The sequence below is a fragment of the Cenococcum geophilum genome (genome assembly GCF_001692895.1).
Source record: "Cenococcum geophilum 1.58 unplaced genomic scaffold K441scaffold_62, whole genome shotgun sequence".
Lineage (NCBI taxonomy): Eukaryota > Fungi > Ascomycota > Dothideomycetes > Gloniales > Gloniaceae > Cenococcum > Cenococcum geophilum.
In genome coordinates, this window is record NW_027137620.1 from 951,479 (window position 1) to 964,658 (window position 13,180).

General features: G+C 49.3%; 4 protein-coding genes across 4 annotated transcripts; 2 read left to right on the forward strand and 2 right to left on the reverse strand.

The window, feature by feature from the left end:
* Positions 1 to 178: 178 nt before the first annotated feature.
* Positions 179 to 2,138, forward strand: K441DRAFT_586307 (ArfGap-domain-containing protein; the record flags this gene model as incomplete). Its single annotated transcript, XM_067644626.1, has 6 exons — positions 179 to 293; positions 360 to 405; positions 475 to 597; positions 648 to 692; positions 745 to 850; positions 909 to 2,138. 6 exons carry the CDS (start codon positions 179 to 181, stop codon positions 2,136 to 2,138), a joined length of 1,665 nt encoding a protein of 554 aa, XP_067498432.1.
* Positions 2,139 to 2,348: 210 nt separating this feature from the next.
* On the reverse strand, positions 2,349 to 3,219 carry K441DRAFT_300942 (uncharacterized protein). Its single transcript, XM_067641034.1, has 3 exons — positions 3,180 to 3,219; positions 3,001 to 3,109; positions 2,349 to 2,871 (listed from the first exon to the last, which is right to left on the reverse strand). Exons 1-3 carry the CDS (start codon positions 3,203 to 3,205, stop codon positions 2,713 to 2,715), a joined length of 294 nt encoding a protein of 97 aa, XP_067498433.1. The 5' UTR covers positions 3,206 to 3,219; the 3' UTR covers positions 2,349 to 2,712.
* Positions 3,220 to 3,888: 669 nt separating this feature from the next.
* K441DRAFT_300996 (HET-domain-containing protein) lies at positions 3,889 to 5,566 on the forward strand. The gene is made up of 2 exons (XM_067641035.1): positions 3,889 to 4,181; positions 4,597 to 5,566. The coding sequence occupies exons 1-2, from the start codon at positions 4,127 to 4,129 to the stop codon at positions 5,421 to 5,423; spliced, it is 882 nt and encodes a 293-aa protein (XP_067498434.1). The 5' UTR covers positions 3,889 to 4,126; the 3' UTR covers positions 5,424 to 5,566.
* Positions 5,567 to 8,336: 2,770 nt separating this feature from the next.
* On the reverse strand, positions 8,337 to 9,487 carry K441DRAFT_586501 (NAD(P)-binding protein; the record flags this gene model as incomplete). Its single annotated transcript, XM_067644631.1, has 3 exons — positions 8,337 to 8,814; positions 8,865 to 9,116; positions 9,174 to 9,487. 3 exons carry the CDS (start codon positions 9,485 to 9,487, stop codon positions 8,337 to 8,339), a joined length of 1,044 nt encoding a protein of 347 aa, XP_067498435.1.
* Positions 9,488 to 13,180: the final 3,693 nt, after the last annotated feature.

Sequence of the window (13,180 nt, forward strand, 5' to 3'; positions counted from 1 at the left end):
GGCATCAATTCTGACGGCGCCAAGCCTCCACGTCCGCTTATTGCTGAACGTCGCCCGCAACTGTCCTACATCCTAGAGCAGCCACAATTCCCCTCCACACGTATCCCCTCGGCTTCTATAAACCCCGCAAACAGAAGAATCCAACACTCCTTAAAATACCTGCTGCGAAACGACGGAAATGTCGAGGCGACTAAATCCGGGCGCTGATCGCGCCGCGCAGAACCAACAAACCCTAAAGAGCCTGGTGAAATTAGAATCGAACAAGAGCTGTGCGGATTGTAAAAGAAACAAACGTAGGACATTTCTCTTCTTCCTAGTACCCTCATGAATAAATTCCATTGACCGACCTTTAAAAACAGACCCAAGATGGGCTAGCTGGAATATAGGTATCTTCATTTGCATCCGGTACGTGTGCTTATCTGCAAGAAAGAGACTGAGGACACTGCGCATTACAGGCGCTGACCAAGTCTACAGATGTTCTGGAATACATCGAGGCATGGGAACGCATATCAGTCGAGTCAAGTCTGTGGATTTGGACTCTTGGACGGATGAACAACTGCAGAGCATGCTACGGTGGGGCAATGAGAGGGCCAACAAGTCAGTGCAGTGTTTGTGAAGAAATCATGAATCATCACTGATATACACAGATATTGGGAAGCGAAATTAGCACCAGGCCATGTACCTTCCGAGTCGTAAGACTTCCTAAAAAGCGCCGTTCTACGTCGTGGATTAACCCCGCCACAGGAAGATCGAAAACTTCATACGAACAAAGTACGAGTCAAAGCGGTGGGTGATGGATGGTGGCATACCGGACCCGGCGACACTGGATGTTGAGGGAGACGATGATGTGGTACGTTGACCGCAATACGCTCCGTTTCGGAGTATAAATGCTGATAATGGATAAAAAGCCATTAAATGTCGTTCAAGAGAAAGCCAAGTTGGAAAGATCAGTATCACAACGTGCAGCTGCTACTTCCAGCCAGACCATCCAGCCACCAGCCAGACAGCAGCAGAATGTTGATCTATTTGGTGATGATCCTACTGAAGCGCCTCCTCGACCGAGTACTACCGGACCATCGATCACTAGACCTGCTCCACCAAAAGCAGAACCCGCTTCACCCAGGCAGACGAAGCCGGCCGACTCGTTACTTGGGTTGGACTTCTTTGGCAGCTCGCAGTCTGCCCCTCCAGAGAGGTCTTCAAGCACAGGTCCAGCCACGTCGTCAATGCCATCAAGGCCAGATTTGAAACAATCAATACTTTCACTCTATGCTTCTACCCCAAAGCCATCTTCCCAACCTATGGTGCAGCATGGCCACTCCGGTTCCTTCGGAGGACTCCAATCCTCAAGCTCTCAAAATCCACCACAGCAGTCCGGCCTAGGAGGGTTGAACGACACTTTTAGCAGCTTGAATTTCAGTTCGCCACCCGCTCAACAGCAGCCTAAGCCCTCCGCTTTCTCCGACCTCGCCAACTACTCAAGTCACCGTTCCACACCATCTTCCTCAGCTTTTGGCGGTGGAGGGAGCTTCTTCGACACCGCTCCCAAATCCCCACCAGCCAATAAACCACCTCCACAGAAGCAAAGGACTTTTAGCTCGTCTAGTGGCTTCGGCGACTTCGAATCCTTCGCTCCCACCACGACTACCGCTCCCCCTAAGCCAGCCGCAAGCTCCAGCTCAGGTATGGCTGACCTATTCGGTTTCTCGACGCCAGCCCCCGCACCCTCCGCACCGCCCAAACCAGCTGCCGCCCCCCCATCAACCAACCTAAGCTCCGCCTTCAACCTCTCTTCCCCCGCCCCACTGCCGCAGCAGCCTAAGGCGCAACCAGCGGCCGCATCTAAGTTTTCGGGCTTGTCAAATCTGGATGCCTGGGGGACAAACGAGGCGTGGGGTGGCTCGAGCAACACTACTACCACCACTTCACACACCGCCGCGCCGAAGTCTCCTGGATGGGGCTCCGCAGCGAAAACGACGTCGCCGCGAATCAGTGCTGATGAAGATTTTGGTGGGTGGAGCAGCGCGGCTCCAACTACTACGACGAACGCCAATGCTCGTGGAACTGGGCCAGGGACGGCACCGAAGCCTTTAGGGGGGATGGGAGGAGATGATTTGTTTTCGAACGTTTGGGAGTAGGGAGTGTTTTGGGGTCCGCACGTTTAAAGGGAGTTATAACGATATCATGAGGGATAAGGGATGAAGGGTTGGAAGGAATAGGCGGTGTTAGGAGAAACTGGTTGCGATAGTAGAAGTGAAAATGATAAAGCCTAGATCGCCTAGCAGAATTGGTTGCGGTGTAGCCGAAACCTCTAAGTGATCTAGAATACGGCTGAGATCTTCTCTCATCTTCGAGTCAGTCGTCCAGCCTAGAGGTTGCTCTAGCAGAACATCAACGTTAAAATACATCGAAGATTCTCACGGACTAGGGGCTAGTTAATAATACAACCCCGCTCCCCCAACGCCAGAAACCCATCTCGCACCCGCGTACAACTTCAAGAAAACGCCTGATCCAATGCGCTAACTGCAATCCAACTCTCCTCCCCACTGCGGGGGGAATATGATACAATCTCCGCCCTCACCCTATACCCCTCCCCTCCACTTCCTCTCCTCACCGTCTTTCCCTCCTATCCCCAATCCCTACCCCCGCCATCCAGACCCAGCACCAACTCTCCAAGCTCCCACTCCGCAGACAAGGAGGAAGAGAGGGGATCTAGAACACCAGATGCCAGATCCAGTAGAGCACCAGCGCAGCGGCGACGATGATGCCCGCGAGCTTCAGGATGGCGACCTTGTTCCCGGACTGCGCCATGCGGCCCAGGCGCGTCGCGCTGCCCTTCAGCGAGCCGGAGAAGGTCGAGAAGGTTTCGTTCTGGAGAGGCCGTATGTCAGGTCAGTGACGGTTGTTGGGGGGGACGAGTGGGCAGGAGGGCGGAGGCATGGGCTTGAGGAAGAGTGGAGAGTGGAGGGTGGAGAGTGGAAGGGGGAGCAGAGCACGTACGGCATCGTCGATGATGTGCTGGTCCCGCGCGTTGTCGTAGATGTCGATCGTCACGCCCCGCAGCGCGGAGACTTTGGAGGCTAGTTCGTCGAGCCGCGAGTTGTTCTGCCTGGGGGGGTTCGCAATCGCGTTAGCTGTCGTGCGGTTGGGGGGTTGGGGCTCGGGCGGCGGAGAGGTACCTTTCGCGCTCGTAGGCGTCGGACATGGTGGATGGGGTAGAGAGAGGGAGGGGATTAAGCGGAGGCGGGCGGTTTGGTGGCAATAGAAGGATCCAGATGGTATTCCTTAAGATCTGAAAGCTAATTTATAGCTTATTAGAGGGAGCTGGATAAGGTCTAAGGGCGTGGGGACTTGTGGATATGTGGATGATGTGGTTTGGGAATTTGAAGGTTGCTCGCAACTGTTCCCGATCGTGATGGCTGTGCCAAGCCTGCGCTGTCTTGGTTTACGGTAGGGCTGGGATCTAAGGAGGAATTGGCTCCCTGGCGCTGGCGCATCAGTTTCGCTAGCGCCTGAGGAACGCCGGCGTTGGGAATGGGCAAAATTCGGCTCCCTAACGCTAGGGTGTTCAAGCGCCAGCGAAAAGTATGTATCAGCCTCGAGCCGAAATATTTTTGACGTTGATGATCTGACTAAAAGGGCCAGAACATCGTTAGTTCTATTCCATTAAGGATATTTTTACCGTTTGATGATCCACTTCGTTCCCGGAAGCAAAGAGACGACTTTACGATCTTCTCAGGGCACTCCACTCCCTCTCTAAGCAACTTTCTTGGTCATTTGCTTGAGTGCTCATTTTTAAAACCTCAGTACATATGCTCAAACACCAGCTCTGACCTTCACCTAAACATTTTAAGGCTGGCGTTCGTGTCGCGATGCCGGATCACTCACTTGGGACTTCAGGCTCATCTGGAGCATCCTTATTACCATGTCCAGGCTGCGAGAATGAAAAAATATCATTTGAGGATGACGAAACCCGACTATGCGATAGATGCTACTTCAAAAAGGATATTGTCCGCTCCTGTGTTGAGCGTGGGCATAAGGCTTTTGCCGTCAAAAACCACCAAGAGATGGTCATTGGCAAGACATTGGCAATTTCAACCAAGAAGACAAGGCGCAATGGCGCAACATGTCCTTGAGCTACACTGGATTTCACACTATGTTTGAGGTATTCGTACCGCCTGGTAAGACTCACTCAATTCACGTTCTAAAAGCAATTGTACGAGATAACCGCGGTACTTTCGCTCGTGCGCACTATAGAATTGATGTTGAACGGACGATCAGGAATGAGAACTCTGTTTATTAAAGAGGGCTCTAGAAGCTCTNTTATATACATCAGGTAGGTCCAAATACAATGACGACGACGTCGTCATGTAGTAGGTCATAGTTAAGAGAAACAGGTAATGAGACGTTCGATGAGACATACGAGCTCAAGATACGAGACAACTGAGACATAGTTCGTATAGACGATCTAGGTCGTCAGACAGTATTACGATGGTAGTAAGGAACTTCGATTCAGGTCGACAATTGAGGACAATCTCAGCATTTTAATTTGAGCATATAATATGCAGGATTAAGGCTAATTCAATCATTTCCCAGGCCAACTCCGTCCTTTTAATGACATTCCAATTAAAAAGATTGGCTTCGCCACTTTAGAGGAGCAGGTTGTCATAGCACGTCATTGGCTTGACGTGTGTCAGTCTACTCACGTTTGCTTAACGCAGCCCTCGCCTCTTCTCCCAAAGAGGCTCATCGATGTTAGTCCACAGGATAGTCAGACTCAGGTCGCGCTGTACGAGTCCGCTGGCCAGACTGGGCGATATGCCTGTCTCAGCCATTGTTGGGGTGATAGTCAATCACTTTGCAAATCAACTGAAGCGACCCTTGAGAGGAATAAGCAGGCCATTGAATGGGGACTTCTTCCAGCTACCTTTCGAGACGCCATCGAATTCACGCGTCGTCTGGGACTGCGATACCTGTGGATTGACTCTATCTGCATCATCCAAGACAGTTCGGACGACTGGATCGAGCAGTCGGCCCTAATGGCTGATATATACGGGAGGGCTTATGTTACCCTCTGCGCCACATCATCCGCAAGCGACGACAATGGCTGCTTTTTGGCTACTCCTGAACTTTTGAGCCCTCATCGAATCCCCTGCAAGTCTCGCAATGGCACGGAATACGAAGTCTGTGTTCGAGGTTGGCCCGAACTCCAGCATATAAGCTCCTGGGAAACGCAAACTCTCAGGGGCACCGATGCAGCGGCAACTAAGACGAGACTGGGCTTTCCCTTTCTGGAAGACTTCTCCTCTCTAAACGACTTTCCCTCTCGGAGCGACTTTCCCCTTCTGACCCGTGCTTGGTGCTTCCAGGAGCGATTACTTTCCCCTCGCCTACTACATTTTACTAAGGGAGAAATCATGTGAGAATGTGGCGAGCTTTCCACCTGCGAGTGCGATAGTAACTGTAATAACAACGGGGTTAAACCCCAGTTCTTGCGGGACCGCAGGTTTAAAGAAAAATACAAGCAGTTATTTGCTTGCCATGACTATGAGGACTCCCCACTTGCAGAGATATGCTGCGGCTGCGGCTTCACGAAGCACGAGCATAAGCTCGTGAGCCTCTGGCACGAGATAGTCCAGCACTATTCCGAACTTGACCTCACATTCGACCAGGACAGGCTTCCAGCTCTGTCTGGTGTTGCCAAGCAGATGATGCAACTACGGCCAGGAGACGTATATCTTGCAGGGCTGTGGAGGAATACCCTCCTGTTGGATCTTGCCTGGTTCGTTAGGGATCGGGTAACAAGGCCATTAGACTGTCTAAGTCCTTCGTGGTCGTGGTCAGCAGTTGTCGACCTGAATCAGGTTATCTTATCACCGACTCAGCTACTTCCCATTGACTCAGTCATTGACTCGGTCATTGACTCGGTCACCTACCCCTTGTTTCCATTGCCACCCCCTTACCCCCTTCTCGTTCTCATTTCCTACACCTTTCCTATGTATATATAGAGGCTCTAGAGCCACCATTCAATAGACAGAGTCATCATTCTTTTCTTACAATCGGTGCACGGACTTCCGATTGACAGCAGTCGAAGACCCAGTGACATTTGCGTGTCCTATAACGAGGGACACCTTGTTTGACGATTGTGTCATACTAGAGGCAGCAGTGACACCTGTGGGTTCAGATCCCGCAGGTAAAGTCATTGCAGGACATATTATCCTCTCGGCACCTCTTTTCGAGGCTCGGTTTGAGGTGTGGCAGCACAATGAGGACGCTGAAAGGTTAGAATTTACCTTGGAAGGCAACGGCTATCGAACAGATTTCGCCCTCGACTGCATTTCTGATTATGATACTGGTAAACTTAAGTGTTGTGATGTGTTGACTGGCGTCAGACTCTGGGTTTCGGAAATGAGCCGGGACTTCTACCTAGTATTGGCGCCAGTTGAGGCTGGCCCCGACGGTCTCGCAACATATCGACGGGTAGGCCACGTCTGGCAGCCAGGCGAATACATCAAAGAGAACTGGTACCCACAAGGCTTGAAGCCAAGAGTGTTAAAGATCATCTGATAGCCAGGGATGCTCGGTGGACAATTCCTCGGATAGGTTCAGGGCTCCCAACGATAACCTTATTCATTCATTTATCGCGATATGCTTACCGTTATGAAGTGATATGGATACGATATTGAATCTTATGAATTTTAGAGCGTTGGTCGTAGTCGGTGAGTTATAAAGGGGTAGTAGAGTGTTCGCAAAGGATTGTAAATACGCCTATTATTCTAAAATATACGCACAAGTAAAATTTTGTTAATTTATATTAGGATAGATGAAGGATCTATTAACGAGCCTATTGGTCCGAGAAGCAGGAGGGGGGTGACGATTTGGGAGAACTCCGAGGACGATCGCCTCCCTCAACGCCTTGCCAAGCCTGGTGATATTGCTTATTAAGTCAATATCGCGATATTATCGNGATAATGAATATCTGGAGGCCTTAATGATATGAATACGATAAGTGGCATGAATATACATCCATTCATTACTGGGAGCCATGGATAGGTTAAATGCTAAATGCATCTGGGGCTATTTGCGAACGGCCCTTTACCACGTCAATGTTAGGTGTAATAAGAGGTTTAACACGGCACCTTCTCTATTAATCGAGACTTTGAAGCCTTATGCATATTATATTAGATTGTTATTTTATAAGTAATAATAATAGTAATAAGATATAAGAAACTTATGATAAGATTAATAACTTAAAGTTATATTAATAACTTAAAGTTATATTAATAAAAAAAGGCATATTTATATCTTAAGAGAGCTATTATAATAGCTTAAGCTAAATAAAAACATTAGTTTATAAGATAAAAGACTTAAAAGTATATTTAACTATTAATTATTTCAATTAAAGGAATAAGCTAAAGAAAAGAAGAGATTATAAAAGCAAGGCCTTTTATATTACTAATATGTGCTTAAAAGATTAAGTATTAAAAGTATTATATAAATACTTTAAAAAGGACTCAATACTAATACTATTATAACTTAATTATTTAAGGTATTTAAACTTTAAATTAAGGGCTTTATTAAGAAGACAAGTTATATAAAAGAGTAATATAATTACTACTATAAGGCTCGTGTATTATAGTGAGGATATAAGGTATAAGGCCCTTATTTTCTTCTTACTTCCTTAATTAATATAACTTAGTTTTCTATTGCGCTGTCTTGGTTTACGGTAGGGCTGAGATCTAAGGTGGCAAAGCCGAGGTCTAGACAATGACATTCAACGTGCACTACTTAGACCTCACCCCAATACTGGCACCATACTGCCCCCGAGGTATACGGTGGTATCATTTTTCACTAGGTTTAAGTGCTTGAACCTAATCAAACGGATCCGTAAGGTATGAGATATCCTAGATTGTTAACAGAGGATTCTCAAAGCAGTAGTCCAAACTACAAGCCTATCTAGAGCTGTAGGACGACGCCTTTCCCTCGCCATTGAAATCAAGTCCTTATTCTAGGACTATTGCATTTACATATTAGTTTGGTCAAAAAACCTCGGGTCATCGCACTGTTCACAGATCAAATATTCCAGAAGCCTGTAAAACCCCTTATTATTAGGGTGACGATGCCGCCACTGAAACCTCTATGGTATTCTCTATGGTATTACCCGTATTCGAAACTTGAAAAATCGAAACTAATGCCGCCAATGATATTTCCGAACGCCAACGCTCGCCATGCCCATTCAGTTTCTGTTCTTGTAGACGCGAATCAAAACTCTTAACCCAAACTATTTCTTTAGGAAGAGAAAGTGAAGAGAACTACAACAAGCTCCTCACTAACGACTAGTAAAGCGTATAGCCGCCGTCAATTATGGCGTTTGTGCCCGTCATGTAGCTGCTCGCGTCTGAGGCAAGGTAAACGGCGAGGTTGTTGAGGTCGTCAACGGCTCCGAGACGCTTCTGGGGGGTAGCATCGACCCAGATCTTCTTCTGGGCATCGAGAGTGGGAACACGGTTGAGCGCAGTGTCCATGTATCCGGGGGAGATGGCGTTGACGCGGATGTTGTATTTGGCCCATTCAGCAGCAAGAGACTTGGTCAATTGGATGACGCCAGCTTTGGAGGCGTTATAGCAAGATTGCTCCTGCGGATAGTTGACGATAGAGCCGGACATGGATGCAATGAAAATGATGGATCCCGGTCTTTGCTGCCGGATCATCTCACGGCCAATGGCTTGCGCGACGAGAAAGGAGCCGTTAACGTTGATATCGATGAGTCTTCGGAATTTCTCGGCGGGGTAGTTTTCAGCTGGTATGTTAGAGCTGAGAAATGTTAGTGCCGAAAATTGACAGTATAGTTGCAGCGAACTTACTCAGCAATACCGGCAGAGTTGATCAGGACATCAATGTGGCCGTAGTGTGCGACGACATCCCCAACGGCACCTGAGATGGCAGCTCCGTCACGAACATCGACCTGGTAGAATCGGACATCGACGCCAGTCTCCCGCGTAAGCTGTTCGGCAGCCTGTGCACCGTAATCCGCTCCGACATCCATGATGGCGATGCCTTTGACGCCGACTTCCGCTAAGCCCTGGGCCATGTTGTAGCCCAATCCGCGACCGCCACTGAACGTACGTTAGATGAATTGAAATAATGGAAGAAAATATTGGATTTAAACGGACCCAGTGATAACGGCAACCTTGTCTGTCAGGGTGAATTTCTTCATAGTTGGTGTGAGCCGGCTGAGGATTGACGGATCGAGAGCGACAGCGTGTTTCTGAACATCGACTCCTGGAGGCTTGACGACGGCAGGCTCCTGCGGAGGAAACATATGTTCAGCCCGAGCGCCATCAGCATAAGTGATGACGGGAACAGTCTCAGCGCTGAAAACCTCTGCGTTATTGCGACCGCCAACCTTGGAGAACGGACGGATTGCAGTAACGGCAGCTGGGGTGACGCGCTTCGCAATAACGCGAGGGAAGGATCGAGAAAGCATCGTCAATTCGGTATGTGTAAGTTGTTAGGGGATGTGTGGTATTGAAAAGATATGCTGTGTAATTTGACGAGTGTCGAGAGTGTTGAAATGCGAGGAAAGAATTTGGGAGGAAAGTAGAGGGTCTTCTTATAATTCCCAGTGCGCACTAGCGAGAACGATGAAAGTATAATGGAGAAGAGGTAGAATTTTTTGTAAAGCGTGATCAGGAGGTGATTTAAGTCTGACGTCTGATGTCTGACTCTTCGTAGAACTTTGAGCGAAACAAGTATAGCCCACGGCGAGGTATTGATAGAGTTTAAGAAAAGGGTATATTCGGTCAGGACATATGAAAATTCACGGTACAAAGGAAGGTGTGGATATGGATATAGTCAACGAAAAAACGGAGGGGCGACAGCATACAGTATTTAAGGAAAACTGGAGCACGGGAAAAATGGAGCCAATTCAATCCAAGGATAATCAGGCGATTAGTTTTGGTGGCTCAACGGATTGTCCGGGGCAGGCGATTCATATTATTAGAAAAAAAATGGTATTATGGACCCTTTCCGTGCATTTTTCTTTCCCGAATTATAAACGGTTTACGAATCTGCCAGTTTTGATGGCCGTGCTTGGCCGGCCCTGTAGCAGATCCCAGCCAATGCATGCGTCCAGGCCGCTAGAGCACCCGCGACCTGCAGCCACCGCTGGGCATTCTCTGACGATCCAACCTTACAGTAGGTGACTGCTAGAGCTGTGCCCTGAAATCAATTTGTCGTGGCCCGTCTTCTGGACTTTCACAATAATTCCCCCGGACTAAGAAGAAGTTTTTCTCTTCCGCTTCTTCCACTCTCGCAAATATTAACTTATTTGCGCAAGGGTCGGCGGCTGAGGAAGCAGGCGAAAAAGCTGCTGTGCGTCATCTGACAAGGAACAATCCCACTCAGGAATCTAACCTCAACACCACAATCACACTATGCCAAGGCCTCACGGTGGCTCATCTGCTCTATCTACTATCATCATTCAATAAACCCCTACTGGCTGACTGCATTTCCCTATCAGCATTACCATGAAAATCCAAGATATGCTCATGCAGAGCACATGCGGTTCCCCTGTACAAGAACGATTGGCGTTGATAGCGCCAGCGACGAGTGTGTCACCGTCCTGCCGCCGCTGCATGCGGTTCCCCTGTACAAGAACGATTGGCGTTGATAGCGCCAGCGACGAGTGTGTCACCGTCCTGCCGCCGCTGGGGATTTAATGTTGCTCTGGTCAGGATGGTGACAGGATGGTGACAGATGGTGGCAGGATTACCACATCAGGCTCTTCCAGAGCGTCTCAGCTACTTCTGAAAAGCTTAAGGGCGCCCACTTGCCGACAGTCCGAGGACGCCGTTACGAGCAGATTTGCAGGTGGACAAGCAGAAATATCCACAAATATCCCAGATGTACCTGGGAGTGGGTACCCGCTCATGCAAGCATCATGCTCCGAAGCATTTTATTCCCGCACCAAAATATCTTTATTCTAACCCTCTACTATACACAACCATGATGATGACTCCCAAACTCCAAATCCCAATTCCACTCACACAGCACCAAAAAACACCCAACTCCCCTCTCTACCCATCCCCATATCCCCCCTTTTCTTGCTCTGAGACCTTGTGGATCACACTACTCGTAATCACCCGTTGGAGGCGCGGCGTCTCAACCCTTCGCACACGGAAGAGCCCACGGCGAGGTCCCCCCTTCACCGCCCCTCATCCCCCAGCAACCCATCCTACCACAGCGTTATGCTTCCGCGCCGATCCAACGCCGCTCTTCCGCACGTGGGAGCACGCCGGCTTTGCTGGCCGGTAGTCCAGGCCACGAATCTGCCTGCCAAGGCCAGCGTACCTTTCTCTATCCGCCCACGCTCGCCAGGCACATGTGCTGTACGATCATCATAATTTTATTGTCTCAATAGCGTCGCTCGCTCTCTCTCTTCCCCCCCGCCTCGACCTGCCTGAGTCGAGGGCCCCGTGGAATGAGGCCATCGTGCGCCCTCCACTCGGGGTCGGCCACCCCACGCTCTGGGCAGCTGGGGGCAATTGGGCGTTAGGCCGGTAACAGGCAATAAAGTACACGTCTGTCGAGCAGAATTAGAGTTATCGGGGCTCCGAGAGGCCGAGACCGCTGCTGCAGCTCGGCACACAAGGGGATCTGTGAGGGCAGCATTGGAGTTCCCTCCACGCGCGCCCAGTCAAAGCTCCGCTGGACCCTCCGTGGCGACATGCGTGGCTCGGGAAGGCGTCGCGCGCCCCAGGTGCTTGGGAATGGGATTTTCTCAAATTGCGCTTTCGAACTCTAAACGCGCTGTTTGATAGCTGCCGTGCATCCACATCAACACCAACAACATCAACACCAAACGCCTCCTCCAGCCCTCCCCGATCCAGCAATCTACCCTACCCTGCCTCATACACCCTCTCTGCCTCTACACAGAACCGCCATCACCGTCCCCTTTTTTTTTTTTTGCAGAACCCCCAAGCTCCATCGCGCAATCCCACACGAATCATGCTCACAGTCCGTGAACCGGTCACCTGGCCTCACAACGCGAACGCCGCGATCGTAGCATCAGGAAATCCTGCTCTTGGCATAATTCTTGGCACACCGTGCGGCTCCGCGATCGGCACAGGGGGTTGAAGGTGCGGAGACCGGGGGGGATGGGGGGCTCGAGCTCCACGAGTGCTGTTTTCGGTCTGCGGGTGCGCGGGTGGAGGGTGTGTGTGGGCGCTGAGGCCGCCGAGGCGCTGGTCTCGTGACTAGTTCTTTTTTTCGTGCGACGCGTGGTTGTGGGGTTAGCGCTGGGCTATATTGTACACCACCTCGTCAATTCCGGTTGTTAGCGCTTTTGATTAAGCCACCAACTAACACGAATTCAGTCTATCCGGCTTGGCAGCTGAATATTAGAAAGAGACTGCCGAACAACCTCACCTGACAGTCAAATTTGAAGCTTTTCGACGCCTCTGCCAGCCGCATTGTGATCAGGTATATTGGTGAGCTCCACGCGGTAAGAAACCTAACTCAGGAAGTCTACTAACAACACGTCTTCTAGTTTCCTACCCCTCTTCTAAGCCACCGACGCGTTATTTGTAACAATCCTCAACTTCCTTAAGCCTCTATCACGACCTTCCTTAAGCCTCTATCACAACCTTCCTCCTCTATTACGGCCTTCCTCAAGCCTCTGTTACGACAATTGCCAGCTCTTACGTCCAAATAACCTTTCCGGCGGTAATCAGTTCAAAAATGGCTTGCTTTTATCCTAGGTAACTTCACAGAAGTTAGAAATAGGCCCTTAGATGTATTAATCACGCTATTAAGACGGATATTAATAGCGGTAGTCACAGATAAGGTTTCTAAGTTTAGGTAAATACTAAGTCTTAGCGCAATCGTAAGGGACTTTAGATGGCTCTGCAGATTTAAGTATAAAGATATTTATCTACGCCTATTATAAGGTAATACCATCCTTACCACTTTTTATACTAAATTTGCATATTCCTATAACAAGTCCTAACTAAAATCTTTTAGATTCTATCCTCAAAGGTATCCACCATGCTATCTTCTGGGTACAATCCTTCCCATACGGAAGGAACTCCAAAACCTACTTTACCTAATCCTAAAGCTCCACTGCGCCTTCCTAGCTTTAGAAGCTTCTTTAGCTTATTTGCTCCTTCCTTACCTAGTA